At 33.5% G+C, this 14,847-nt stretch overlaps 1 protein-coding gene across 11 annotated transcripts in view; it reads right to left on the reverse strand.

Annotated features, from left to right (window-relative positions):
* Positions 1 to 5,677: 5,677 nt before the first annotated feature.
* LOC128991274 (uncharacterized) overlaps positions 5,678 to 14,847 on the reverse strand; it is a 121,625-nt gene continuing 112,455 nt past the window's right edge. For all 11 annotated transcript variants that reach the window (XM_054413994.1, XM_054413993.1, XM_054413995.1 and 8 more), the window contains 2 exons: positions 7,609 to 7,736; positions 5,678 to 5,856 (listed from right to left, as the gene is read on the reverse strand). In XM_054413994.1, the coding sequence (XP_054269969.1) occupies positions 5,803 to 5,856; positions 7,609 to 7,736 (182 nt within the window). In that variant the 3' untranslated portion in view covers positions 5,678 to 5,802. The remainder of the gene's footprint in view (positions 5,857 to 7,608; positions 7,737 to 14,847) is intronic.

Here is a 14,847-nt window from a genome sequence, read left to right on the forward strand (position 1 = left end):
AAGTCATCCAGCTAAATAATTCCTATTCACAAGTCAGGCTCTAAAACCGATGCTAAAAACTACAGACCCATAGCCATTAACCGTTGCTCGCTAAGGTTTTTGAAAAACTAATTCTAACCAGGGTATCTCCAGTGATAATTCCAGCCTTAAGCCCCTCCCAGCATGGCTTTGTCCCGGGGAAGTCAATCATAACTAACCTTGTCACATTTGAATCCTTCGTAATGGCGGCTTAGAGGGTTTCCAAGGTTGATGCTTTGTACCTCTGGACTTTTCAAAGGCTTTTGACAAGGTTATAGCAACAAAATCCTGGTGAAACTTTCATCTTGTGGAATCCACGGATCGCTGCTGCAATGGTTCGGGAGCTATCTGAGAGAGGAATAGAGAGCTGATTGTATGATTTACCTTATCACAATCTTCAGTGATTGATGCTACTTCAGGAGTCCCACATGGATCATACTTGGGTCCAATACTTTTTATTGACTTTATTGACATTGTTAGGGGCCTAGGAGTAAACAAGATAACTTATTGTTTGCTGATGATATGAAAATATTTACCAAGATTAGGAACAAAGCCGATGAGAGCTCCCTTCAGGATGCCCTAGACTCTAGATGAGTGTTAACGAAAATTACATGGTGCTTAACAAGGAAAATGTTTTTACATGTCCTTCCATAGAACACGTTCTAGACTTAATACAAGTTATACTCTCAGTGATTGTACTCTTAAGAGAAAGGACGAAGCCAAGGACTTTGAATCTTGATGCACTCTTCTTTAAGTTTTACCAATAACTTTATAACATCTCATCCAGAGCAAGCAGGAAGTCTAATATATAGATCCCCACACCACCTTACAAATCCATCCACACTTAAGCTGCTTTACTGTGCTTTGCTTATGTGCGACCCATAATACGCATCTGTTGTATGGTCCCCACACCAGATTACGGCAGTGTCAACATTGCAGGCTAGCATAGGCAGTATAGAAGAGACTATTATGCCTGGTCGGCCTGAGACTTGGGTATAATTACAGTTCTGTGCCTTCTCACTCCATTATGTATCTTGTCTACTGAAGCTTGCCACCCTCCAAATGTCCCAACCAGCTTAGGGAGATATGGGCAGGGTTCTTTTCACCAAATGAGGTTTAGTTACTATTTTCCTTAAAAGTTGGTTGCAAGTGAATATGTTAAGGGCGCCACTTCGTGTAGGGAATATTCAATCGGAAGATCACGAAGAATCAACTCCGTCCCAAATTGCAGAAACCAACACACCTCACTTGGTATGGCAAACTTTGTAATCTTACTTTACCAAACATGCAGTGATTGCACATTTATTGTGTACCAGCTAGTCTAAATGATTTATAATAAAATTCAGTTAAAATCTAAAGTTATCCACAGGAATATTAAGTTTAGCAAAATTCCCAAAGTAACAAAATCATTTATTGGCTTCAAAGTGTAGACTTTATATTACAAAGGAAAAAAAACAATATTAATTCCCTCAAAATTAAATTAAATCCTCTAATAAAATTTACAAGAATATCTAGCCTCAATCAGTTTTACCAAGGTCTCAGTGGTTAAGCTTATCAAAAATTGGATAAACTATTATCAGGAATAATCACTAAAATCTAATCAATTCTCAAAAATGTCTACATTAAATATCTAAATACAACTAGTGGCTTGTAGGGGCAATAGCCCCTATATACTATATATTCTAGTAATTATTTTGTACAAATTATTAGTCTCATGGGTTACCCTACCTTGAATTATCGTTGAACATTTTTGCATATTATATGTATACATACCTGCAATGCATTTTGATGTCTGCTCTGATTAAAATAAAAATTGCAAAGGACTGTTCATGCGGTGTGTTTATAATACAAACTAAATCATATTACAACTAAGGAACATGTTTAATAATAATCTTCATGACTATTAATTAAATATGTACAAATTTCTTTGAATATAAACAAATTCACTTAGATAAAACACATAGAGATAATGCCATCCTCCAAATTCTAAAATGCTAATTCTATAACAAAACCTCTCTGGAAACATTTGTTGTGCCTATAGTAGCCTATGCATTTTGTTTGATTCCTTGGTCTTTATTTGGTTCTACAGTAGTACTTTAACAACAGTAGTTATAACATTATCTGGCCGCTTCCTACCCGGCTAAAAACAACAAAAATGACCATGGGTAAACAATGGTTTTTTTTATGAATGTTAACTTTTTCGAAGGTTTGGCCTTGCACTTTATTTATAATGAAAATTGAATCCTTGTAAACTTAAACAGCATATTATGATCTGTAGATATTAGTTTTATTTTTGGCATGAAAAATATGTTCCCTTTGCCTACTCCAGAAATTACTTCAAACTTTACACTTTTTTCAGACATACCTAACACAACCAATCGTACTCCATTGACTAATCCAGACCCTTAAAATTGGGAAAAGGTCTATACATGTTACAGTACAGTACATATTACCATATGCTTTAAATAAAGTTAAACCACATGTTTTAAAGTAGGTAAACAAAGCAGACATGACCTAGATTCCCATGTTATTTAAATGGGAATTATTTTATTACGTAACAACCTTTTGGTGCATATTTAAGAAAAATGAATAATTTTCCCCAAAATTTCATGCCCAGACCTTTAAAATGAGACCTCTCCCAGCTTTCTACGACCTCCCGTTTGCTCACAATTTCATTGTAAAATTTTGGGCTTACGGAATTAGATATATAGATATTTAAATCAGTTTCATGAAGAACAAAAGAAATTATTCCATTGTAGGAAGCAATAAGACCCACTTTATTGTTAAAAACAATAAAATGTGACAAAGTCCATTCCTGGTTGAAGAGTAGGTCAAGTAGCCGAAATTCTAATCACACTGAGTCAAAATTAAAGAGTCACTCACCACAGTAGTCTTCACAAATAGGATATACCATCTCAACCGGGCCCGGAATGCGAACCGCACGATATCCAGCCGCGGATGGACCGATCAGCGCTAGGTGTACCCCACAAGAGCAATGGGTCAGCATTGTTGGCTAGCACAACAATGATTTTATATTCTTGGGGTGATCAGTCCCAAGCCACTTAACTGTCACAAGCTGGATACACTGGAAAACCGAAGGAAACTCCAGGATATCATCTTTCTCTTTAAACTTGTGAACGGAGCAATAGACTGTCCTGAGATACTGGAGGGAATTCATTTTTGCGTTTCTATAGTGGCACAAGGTCAACTGAACTCTTTGGTAGAGCCCACCAGTCCACAAATTATGAGAAGAACAGTACTTTGCCCAGAATACAGCTCCTCGGCAACACCGTTTCCTCTAGTGTTGACTTCAACAGCAACCTGGCGAGTTTTAGAAGAGCGGTAAAGCAACGCCTCATCCAATAACGACAGCCCAGAAGATATGTGGCAGCAAAGTGAGTTGTGCTTGGCGATGCCTTTAAAGGGCCCCATATACGAAATTTGTAGGTGCAGCGAGTGTTTGTACGCCTGAGCAGGTAGAAAGTGTGTGAGTGTTATCTGTTTATTTATTTTTGTTTCTTCAGTATCCTTGTTGGTAAAAACCTTATTAAATACAACATCGTTTTTTTTCTTAAGTCATATTTATTTACACTGTATAGTCAGAATCCGTGATTTTGTTAGGTTGTTATTGACTACAGCATTATTAACATATTTAAGCTAATATTTATTTTTTGAACATGCCTGTTTTCCACGTTATTTATGGTCAGTACATAGGGCGATCGTCATTGTTATTGTTTTTGCTATTAATTATTATATTACTGTTATTTGTTTTTGTTGCCTATGTCTCAGTACATCAAAATGTTTTAGTTGTTATTTAATATTAGCCATCTTGCAAATGTACACATTGCATATAACTATTATATTGATACAGATAATGTTTGTAATCAAATAGCACCACATAAAACAAAATTGAATATCCATTAAAATAAAATACAAATAATTTATTGACAATAGCCATAATTAATGGTGGATGTTGATCTTCTTCGGCTGTTTAAGGTTCGATGTGTAATATACATAGAGATGGATAGAAATAATCCATTTATCTCTCTCTATTGTCATAAATAGCTGTCCGCTGTCCTTGATCATTGAACTACACAAAGGCATCTCCTTATCACTCCATTTTAGTCTTGATTTTACTCATGTCTCATACATGGGTAAAATATTAATCTAGGGGATGTCCTCATCTCAACTGGTAATAATAATAACATATTAATAAAAAAAATCACAAGGTAAATACTAAATAACCAATGAAGGCAATAATTAATAGACAACTTTTTATTGAAAGAGATGTTGTGAATGATTAAAGATTTATTTCGGCCATTTAGTTAAATACAATAGGCTTTGTCTAACATAAATGATGTTCCTGATGGGCTTACATAATTTGATGGTACATAGACAAGATTTTTTTCAAACAATGTAAAAAAACAGCATGATTAAGGGGGGAAATAATCCATAAAATACAAATAAACTGAATTTATTACAAATGGTACAAGTAATGAATACAGAAGTATTTAAAAATCAAATTGAGAGAACCACGGTACAGCAAATATTTTAAAATATACGAGGGTCTATTATTATATTCAAATATTCTGAATCAACTACTTGGCAGATTCTTACGATTCTTCTGCTGGAAGAAAATAATATTATGAAAAACAGAAGGTCGAAGCTCTAATTTTAATTTCACAACAAAATCACAATAATATTTAGTTTTAATTTTTAATGGAATCAAATCTGAACTTCTCAAAGAAATGGTATACATCAACAATATGCATCTCCAAGTGTAACCACAATTTCTACTCCAGTGATGTGGTTTTTGATACAATTTTAGAAAGGATTAAGAGTGAAAAATAAGAAATTAGTCTTGCGGCCAACACAACCATTTTAAGATTGTTTCAGAGTAATTTGGTTCGACTAAAATGTGGTTTTAAGTTTTAACCTTTCACTGAAATATTTACGAACAAGGTGTTTAAAAATATTGATTGTAGGTATTACATATTTTTAAGATTTTACTAATAATGTAGTTTTTTTTGCCATAAAGAATTTGCGTTTCAAGCAAAGGTGAAATTTTTAGCTATGAAAAAACTTGTATGGAAACAAGTTTAGTTAAAAATATAATTTGTGTGCATAAAAGATTATGCAATGGAAATTTGAACTCATGTTAGGGAAATATTTTTTTCAGCAAACCATTGCTTAGTTTTTTAAGTTAAATGTGGTTGACATGTTAATAATTATTTTTCTTAAAATTCGAATGTCTGTCTCTCGGCATACCAAAATGCTGGTTGGTAATGCAAATTTCAACCGGTGTTTTAGGTTGTACAATAACTAGAAAACTGTTGAAGTCCAACTGACTGTCAGTAGAAACCGATTACACCATAACTATCCTAGTTGTACTAGTGGTTCAGAAGCTTGGTAACGGACAAACGGATGAGAATCGAGTTGGTAAGACTAGAAACGTCTTTAGTTTCAGTAGCCACAGAAGATAATTTAGGACTGTGGGATATATTTAACATTTTGCTGCAGTAACAAAAAACTATGATGATTATCTACAAGACTGCAGAAGATGAGCAAGATTTTACCGTGCAAACCCCCAAAAAAAACTATGACGATGATACAGATAGTTTGAGTTGACGATGATTGGGGTTCTACTGTATTGACAACATTCTGAATGATAATTAAGTATTTACAGCACATTCCTCTAATACATTCATGTAAGCACTCGTTTGTCATGGTATTGTTATTCTACATAATCAGTCTTTAAGATGTGACATTTCTCTTTCACATATGTCAACTTGGAGGACGTCGAGTAGTTTCAGCTGACATATAGTCTTGTGTTGGCCACTGGAATAAAACACTAAATTAGCAACAACACTTAACCACAGTAAATAGACACAGAATTAGAACTGTAGTATAGGCACAGAGGTTCAGAGAAGTGTAAATAAGTAGGCAATAAAATGCCCTGCTATTAAAAATTTTTTTTTCAGTAAACATGCTTGTTTGAATATATACTGTAGATCTCCATAATAAAAATTGAATTTCCATTTTAGACCCAATTAACATAAATATTATCCAAATACAAAAAAAACCTGTACATATAGGACTGATAACCTTTCTTTTCGTAGGCCTACAACCCATGTTAATTCGGTCCAGTAGTATGATCAAGGCTGGCTGTCATAAGTTTTGCAAAAGTTTCAGAAGTTTTTTAATAAGTTATAATTTCAACCAAATCAGTAAAAGGTTTTAATCTAGGAGAATAAAAATAAATAAACATAAATAAATAAAGTATCACTGCCTTGTTTGGACATATAACAAAATTCAGGCGAACATTTTATGCTGAATGAAATAAGTTTGACTAAAATCTGACAGTTATGCTTGGTAATTAAAAAACAAACTCTTTCAGAGTATAATTTTATTTTTAAAAGTTAATATTGTAGATGGGTAGTGATCAGTTAGATTGCTCAAAGGACAGTGGCAGTCCCGGATGGGGGGGGGGGGGATGGGAGGAATATCCCCCCTGAAATATTTTACATTTTATTAGCTAACATAAATACTATTAGCTTGAGCATATTTTAAAGCTCAAATACGTATAAAAATATGTTTTTAGGCTTTAAATTCCACTTTTCTTTTGAGGGGGGGACCCCCAAACCCTCCTGGGTCATCCCCCCCCCAAAATTAAATCCTGGGACTGCCACTGTCAAAGGATGGTCAAACCATCACTGATTTGATTCAAAGAAAAGTAAGTTTTTGATGGTTCAAAACTAATTTGGCGAAGCTGTTCTTTGTCATTGGGCTTTAAATGATCCTAACAAAGAAACAGCTGGTCTTAGTCCAGGCTGGTGGTTTCCATGGGACGTGCTATGGGCCCCAGAGATAACTGCGCCCTCTCTCTCATTCCTTTCGGAAAAATTTTTTCTCCTCCTTGCACCTCCAACTAACGTAAAACCTCTTGCGGCCATGAGCCAAACCCATCATCATTATCATTGAGCGGCGCTGTCTTGGTCAGTAAAAAGCTAAACAGGTATTTCCGCTCCATTCTAAACTCTCACTACAATTATATTCAGCCTATAACAAGCAGTTAGGCGAGGTGAGTTTTCAAACACAGTCTTCAAAGTATTAAGCATGGATAAAACATACTCCTTTAGTAGATTCCCCATCCTTATGGAACAGCTGAAGACAATTTTACCGTTAGTTCTGTCCGGTGCATTAAAAACCCTGTTTAACCAAATAAAACAATATAATCATAAACACTAACTCATCCTCTAGTTATATAACCAAACAGTAAAGCACAAACCATGAATTAAATCTAAAATAATAGAATTAAGTTTTGTTGACACTAGCCACCAGTGACATGAACTAAACCAAACAGTAAAGCACAAACCATGAATTAAATCTAAAATAGGCCTAATAGAATTAAATTTCGTTGACACTAGCCACCAGTGACATTAACTAGACACGAAAAACCAGCTTCAAAATTTACAATGGTATGGGAAGTCTACTTGTGTTGGTTAGTCTCAGTAAGTGGTATTGGTAGACAGATTAGGGAAAGGCATTACTGTACATAAAATAGTGGTATTTCATTTTTTTTCTTCTCACCTGTTGTGATTGTACCCCAAATATGGCAGCACTTTGCCTAGTGTGCCAAGGATTTGAGTGTTGAAACTCAAATCTTGATTTACTTTGGTTTCCTGCTGAGCGAGTTGTCTTTGCAAGTGACATTTCAACTGAAAAAAAATGACATTATCAACAAAATACCTAACCCAAGAACGGTTACCTCTAAATCGTAATACCATTGATATGCCGTAAATTACGCCTTTTGAATTATATTTCTATAAAAACGGCATTAAATAAGATTAAGAAATATAAATTACAGTTATTTTAACTGGTTTTAAAGACCAAATAGATGTTACTTACATTGCAATAAACATAGTTTCAAAACCTAGCTAATTTCAAAACAAACTAAATTGAATTTTTTTATCTTGTCAATATTATATCACTTAGATTTAGCGATATATTCAAGGTTCAAAAAGTCTTTATTCACACAGTACAAATTTTTATACATGAACAGTGTCAGGTCTGTTCCTTACTACCTAGATTATCAATAAGAAACAGTTAAACATTACAAAATACTATAGGTACATTATTTAAAATTGAAATTAGGTCTACTAAAATCTTCTATACTGTACGGTTACATATTGTCTTTTAACTCAGTCAATTTCAGTCCGATTTGGACTGGATTGATATCACTGTAAACAGCAGAAAACTGGCTTTCTTCTGGTGTCTGTTTCACAACCTTACTTTTGTTTGTCTGTTTCCAGATGTTTTGAGACAAAAACAATGTTTTGGTTGCCGTGTTGCGTGTTGTTGTTGTTGTTTACAAGTTGTTTGTTACTATATTTTCTTTATTGAAAACTGATTTTTATCTGTTTAGACTACATATTTAGATGTACAAAATAATCAGTGATGACTAACTTGTTGGTTTGATGTGTTTGCAGTAATATATTTTAAGGTTATGTGTAATGGCAGTAAAGTCATTGTAATATGCCTAGTGAGTGATTTTGCTACTATTCCTCGATCATATTTATGACTCTTGGCTGTCCTAAAAATTAAGTTAACCATACTAAAGTTCATATTTAATTTTTCGCTATAACATTTAGAAATAAATGGCTATTTCAGATTTTTCATTTAGTTACAATTACTCATAAAAATAAAAGCACGAACATTTTTTTCATATTTTTATTTTGTATTTTTTATCCTTCTAAGTACGTTTTTATGATAAAATAGTTATAAAAACCTAATTATTTGTGCAGAATCATAATGTGCATATATTTAGCTGCACAGAAATATATAACAAGGTATAGTTATTTTACAAAGTAGATTTGTTACATTTTTTAATAAATATTACTGCAAAATGCCCAAAAATCGTCTGACACCACACAAAAAATGACCGACACCAGGAGGGTTAATAATCCTATACGTTGGTAAGTCTAGATGTGAAAAATTTAACCCTAATTCATGCGACATTGATGTTTGGAATATTAAATTCAAGGCAAATTTATGTTTGGGCAATATTAAAAATGATGATATTAAAAGATGTTTATTCATTGACTGTCTGGATATTACAGTTCTTAAAACATTGGTAATTAATTACAAGCCAAAAGATATTTGTGAATTCACTTATGAACAACTTTATGAACTTTTTGGTAAAGCATATCAAGCCAGTAAAGTTTAAAGTTTCTGAAAGAGTCAAATTCTTTTCACTGAAGCAAGGTGATGAATCTTTGTCCACCTTTGCAAGTAACTTAAAATAATTAGCCAGCAGTTGTGATTTTCCTGGTGACTTTTATCCATCGATGTATAATAACTCTACTGGATAGCGCGCTAGGTGGTGGAAAAACGGTCCGTGCCCGCCAATCGAATTGGCGGGATACCGAGGCGGACGGGCCGAATGAACCTCACTGTTTAACACAAACATACATTCACTCAACCTGCTCTGCTACATTTATTTGTTAACATAAAAATTTCAAATTGATATATTATTTTTCTGGAAAAACCAGTGCTTATTACTATGTAGTTAGTTTTTACCTTAACATATTCTTTATAATTTATTTAGGCAAATTAAAACTGATGATCGTTTTTTAACACCATTAAAAACATGAAAAATGTAGTAAGCGAGGAACTTTTTTATTTTTTGGTCAGGAAAAAAATTCCTGCGGCAAAGTTTTAGATCAAAGTATGAATTTAATTTTTTATTTGAAGCTTTTTTTGATACGGAGTCTGCTTGTATCATTTTTAAGCGATTAAAAATAGGCATAAAATCGCTTGGCGCGGCATTGGCGCTAGGAGCTCGGCCGGCTCAGCATCAGTTTACGGGATCTAGATACTGTGTTTCTAGCATTTAATTATAATTTTATTACATCAAATATGTCAATACATTACGATGAATGGTAACAAAATTTACAAGCGTATGTTTATGCATTTTAATGCTTACCGGTAGTCTATAGTTAACAAAATTCTTTGAATCAAAGAATAAATGTTGGATTCCACAGTAGTATTTAATACCTGAGAAAATATTTTGTTATTATTTTACTTCAGTGAGAATAATAAATACATTTGAGATATTGGCATTAAATATTATAGGCTACACAAATTTTATTTAGCAACATAATATGTTTTCCAAACACGTTAATCACAGTATAGCAAAGATACATCTATATATAAAGCCAAAAGTACCCATGAACTTTTGAGAAAACTACAAGTCACACCCCCATAAACCATACACTTAAAATGTTCATCATGACGAGAAACCTTGCCCAAAACTATTTATTATTTCGAAAATTGCCCTTTACGGTCGTAATTCCTTTCGAAAGGGAACTTTCCATATACCTAATGTTAAAAATACCTCAGTTGTACCATAGATAAAACGGTTAGTCTATGGTTGTACTTATTTGTTTGTATTACTGTATCCTGTTTTGTTTATTTCAGCTTAACTTAACCATTCAATAATTTTATTAATACTTATGAAGTCAAACGGGGTGAAGCCCGTGGGTAACAGCTAGTACACTATAAACAAAATATATATTCATAAATGTTGCAAAGTATCTCAATAATAATTGGGCCTCACAGCAGCAAATTATGACATGCTTTGTGATCAAATAATTATTGTGATATATTTTGCCCTGTTTAATGTTCAAATATTAATAAATCTAACTCTTTCATAACATCACTAAATTTCTTATGAGATTTACTTTTGACACATAGTCTATAAAGTGTGAGCAAGTACGTAGATTAATTATATATGCCTATATAACCTCCTTAAGTTCGTTACAATCAATTATCATTGGAATATGTCCACAAAACTAACATAGCAATACACGGCGAGAGCGGGCGCGACGCTCGCCACTAGGGTGACTCATGCCTTTATCCCCACTCCTCGCGGACAGAGCAAGGCAGTGGCGGACCGTTTTTCGAGCCCTACTTCAACCTGAGCGCGCAATCCAGGGAGTTATTATACATCGATGCTTTTATCAAGATGCTCTCATTACATCCTTCATAATGGGCATAAATGAAGATTCTATTAGAGCTAATTTACTTCAGATGCCTAAATCAGCAACAAAGGATTACTATATGCAGGTATTGTAAACCATTTTAAGAATAGTATTTTGATTAATATGCAACTAGATACAGGAAGTTGTGTTTCTGTTATACAGGGTGAATAAAAAGTCAAGACCCCCCCCCCCTCTAATATTTTTCCAAGTATATATACAGAGATATCCTTTTGGTGGTCGAGCAATCTTAGCAGGAAGTTTCATTTTAACATTTTGAAATTTTTGAGTGTCCCCCCAAAAGGGGGGATTTGGGGGGCAACTCAAATATTTTAAATGTAAACCCCCTTCAAGTGACACCTCATTTTGAAGTGTTTACAAAAACTTAAAGAATGGTGAAAACTAGAGGTCGCTATCTCTTCTCTATCCAAAATGGTAGCCCGTCAAATGTTGTGGAAAATCAGCGGTAAAATTGTTAATATTGGCTGCCATTTTGGATAGAGAAGAGATAGCGACCTCTGGTTTTCACCATTCTTTAATTTTTTGTAAACACTTCAAAATGAGGTGTCACTTGAAGGGGGTTTACATTTAAAATTTTTAAGTGTCCCCCAAAAGGGGGGATTCGGGGAACAACTTAAAATGTTTCAATAGAAACCCCTATCAAGTGAAACCTCATTTTGAAGTGTTTAAACAAACTTAAAGAATGGTGAAAACCAGAGCTCGCTATCTCTTCTCTATCCAAAATGACAGCCAATATTAACAATTTTACCATTGATTTTTCACAACATTTAACGGGCTACCATTTTGGATAGAGAAGAGATAGCGACCTCTAGTTTTCACCATTCTTTAAGTTTTTGTAAACACTTCAAAATGAGGTGTCACTTGAAGGGGGTTTACATTTAAAATATTTGAGTTGCCCCCCAAATCCCCCCTTTTGGGGGGACACTCAAAAATTTCAAAATGATAAAATTAAACTTCCTGCTAAGATTGCTCGACCACCAAAAGGATATCTCTGTATATTTACTTGGAAAAATATTAGAGGGGGGGGGGGGTCTTGACTTTTTATTCACCCTGTATTTCATACATAAGTATGAAAGGAGGTATAAACAAGAGAGCATTAACCTTTTCATTTATGACCTTTCCAAAGAGGATTGGACAAAACTTTAAATATAAAATTTAGGTGTCAAACCATCGATGAATCAATTTTGACATCCATAATTGATTCAATAAAACCTAAATGGTCATCCGGTAATGATGAAATTCCAATCAAAATTATTAAAGAATCAAAATCTGTTTTGTTAAAGCCACTTTTACATGTGATTAATACATCACTAATAACAGGTGTTTTCCCCGCTCAACTAAAAATATCAAAAATAATTCCAGTATATAAAAAAGGTGATAAAAAAGATCCGCAAAACTATAGACCATTGGCAATTCAACCTGCTCTATCAAAGCTATTTGAAAAAAGTTTACTTTTTCAACTAGTAGATTATTTTGAAAACAACCACTTATTAGATCAAGAACAGCATGGATATAGAAAAAATAAATCTACTACTACAGCTCTAATTTCTTATATTGAAAATGTATTACATAAGTTGGATATGTCTAAGGCTTTTGATAGCGTGAATCATTTAAAGTTACAGCAAAAACTCATAGCATATGGAATTAGTGGTAAAGAACTGAACTGGATAAAATCTTATTTAGAGGGCTGCCAACAGTTTGTTAACATTGGGTATTTAGATGGAAATAAGATGTACAATGTTAGATCTAATGTTAGGGAAGTTAAGTATTCTGTTCCTCAGGGATCTGTGTTGGGTCCGTTCCTGTTCCTGTGCTACTTGGGAGGGATGCCAAAACATTTATCTGAACGGGTAGAAAACAATGCCCTCTGCTTGTATGCAGATGACATAAGTATGTCTATGCATGAAAAGAATATTGAACTTCTTGAAATAAAAATGAAAGATTCGCTCAAAATAATTGGAGATTATTTAAATGAAAAAAACCTTTTACTTAATAAAAACAAAACAACCTTCATCAAATTTGAGTCCAAAAAGTCTGGCGAAAAGATATTTGAAAATTTTGCATGTGAAACCAAATTTTTAGGTCTAACCTTGGACAGTACACTAAAGTGGACCTCACATGTCGATAAAATATGTAATAAAATTAGCTCCGGTATTTTTACTTTAAGACGACTATTTCCCCTTTGCAGTAAAGAAATTTTGCGTGTGGTTTATTATTCAAATATACACTCCCATATTGCTTATGGCATTGAAATTTATGGTGGAACAAATAAATCTAACTTAAATGAAATTTTACATTTACAAAAAGAGGCCATAAGGTGCATCCTTAATTTAAATGAAAATGAATCATGTAAAAATTGTTTCAAAGAATTAGAATTCTTTACAGTTTACAGCCTCTACATATATAAGACTATTTTATACGTTAAAAGCCGGGAGTCACAACTGCAAAGACAGCAGGATGTACATACTTACAATACTAGGCACAAACAAAATTTTATAATTAAAAAGCATAAAAAAAAAAATTAAAGAAAGTCCTGATTATATTGGGGTTAATAAATCATTCTCTCCCTTGTAGCATCAGAAATGAGGAAAACAGAAATAAGTTTAAAAAAAAAAAGCTTAAGAATTTTCTAATTAATGGAGAGTTTTATAATTTAGAAGAATTTACTGCACTATGTTCAAATATGTAAATAAACATGTAAATATGTAAAAAATAAATAAAATGGATCAGGAAAATGGTTTTAGTATTAGTTATAGTTTAAGATTAAGACGCATTCATGTACACATTGTTGTATGTCTGAATAAAGATTTATTTGACTTTGACTTTGACTTATGTCGATGAACTTGGGAAAGATTGGGAAAATTTCCTTTGTTACATTCAAATACAAAACTGACATCTTATAGTGGTCATTGCATAAACTTGATTGATGAACAAACAGTTCAAGTGGCATTCAGGAAAACCAAAAGAGAGTTAAAGCTGTATGTTGCTGAAGGTGGCACTCAGGATCTTTTAGGTAGAGACTGGATCGAGGAGCTTAAAATTAACGAATTGCCACTTAATTCATTACAAAGTGATTCTTTATGGGTTTCCAAGGAAGTTGATGACATTTCAAGGTCAGGGTTTCAAAGTTCACTGCCAAGAATGAGCTTAAGTAAATTAATTGATTATAATAAGGAACTCTTTTGTAACAAAAGCGGCGATTGTACAAAATTCACGGCACACTTAATTTTAAAGGGAGACGCTTCTCCTATTTACAAAAAGGCAAGGCCATTTCCGTTTGCAATAAAGGACAAAGTGTGCGAGGAAATCGACAGGCTTGTAGAAGCTGATCTGATAGAACCAATTGACTATTCTGATTGGGCTGCACCTTGTGTAGTTGTCAAAAAACCTTCTGGTGAAATAAGAATTTGTGCAGATTTTTCAAAAGGATTAAATCAGGCTTTAAAGATTCAGAAGTTTCCTTTACCTACACCTGAGGAAATATTTGCTAAGTTGTATGGAGGAGAAAAATTCTCAGTCATAAATTTATCTGATGCCTACTTGTCAATACCAGTTGATAGAGATTCACCAGACTTACTAGTGATTAATACCATCAAAGGACTTTACAGATACAAGCGACTTTGTTTTGGAATCGCATCCACACCAGCTATGTTTTCTAAAGTTATGTACAACATGTTGAATGGGTTGCCAGGCGTAGCAAACTATCTAGGTAGATGATATAATTGTTACAGGGCACAATGATGAAGAACACTACACAGAGGTGCCCATC

The sequence above is a fragment of the Macrosteles quadrilineatus genome, unplaced genomic scaffold (assembly GCF_028750875.1).
Source record: "Macrosteles quadrilineatus isolate MER2022 unplaced genomic scaffold, UCM_ALF_1.0 Scaffold_4__1_contigs__length_99947679, whole genome shotgun sequence".
In the NCBI taxonomy this organism is placed as follows: domain Eukaryota; kingdom Metazoa; phylum Arthropoda; class Insecta; order Hemiptera; family Cicadellidae; genus Macrosteles; species Macrosteles quadrilineatus.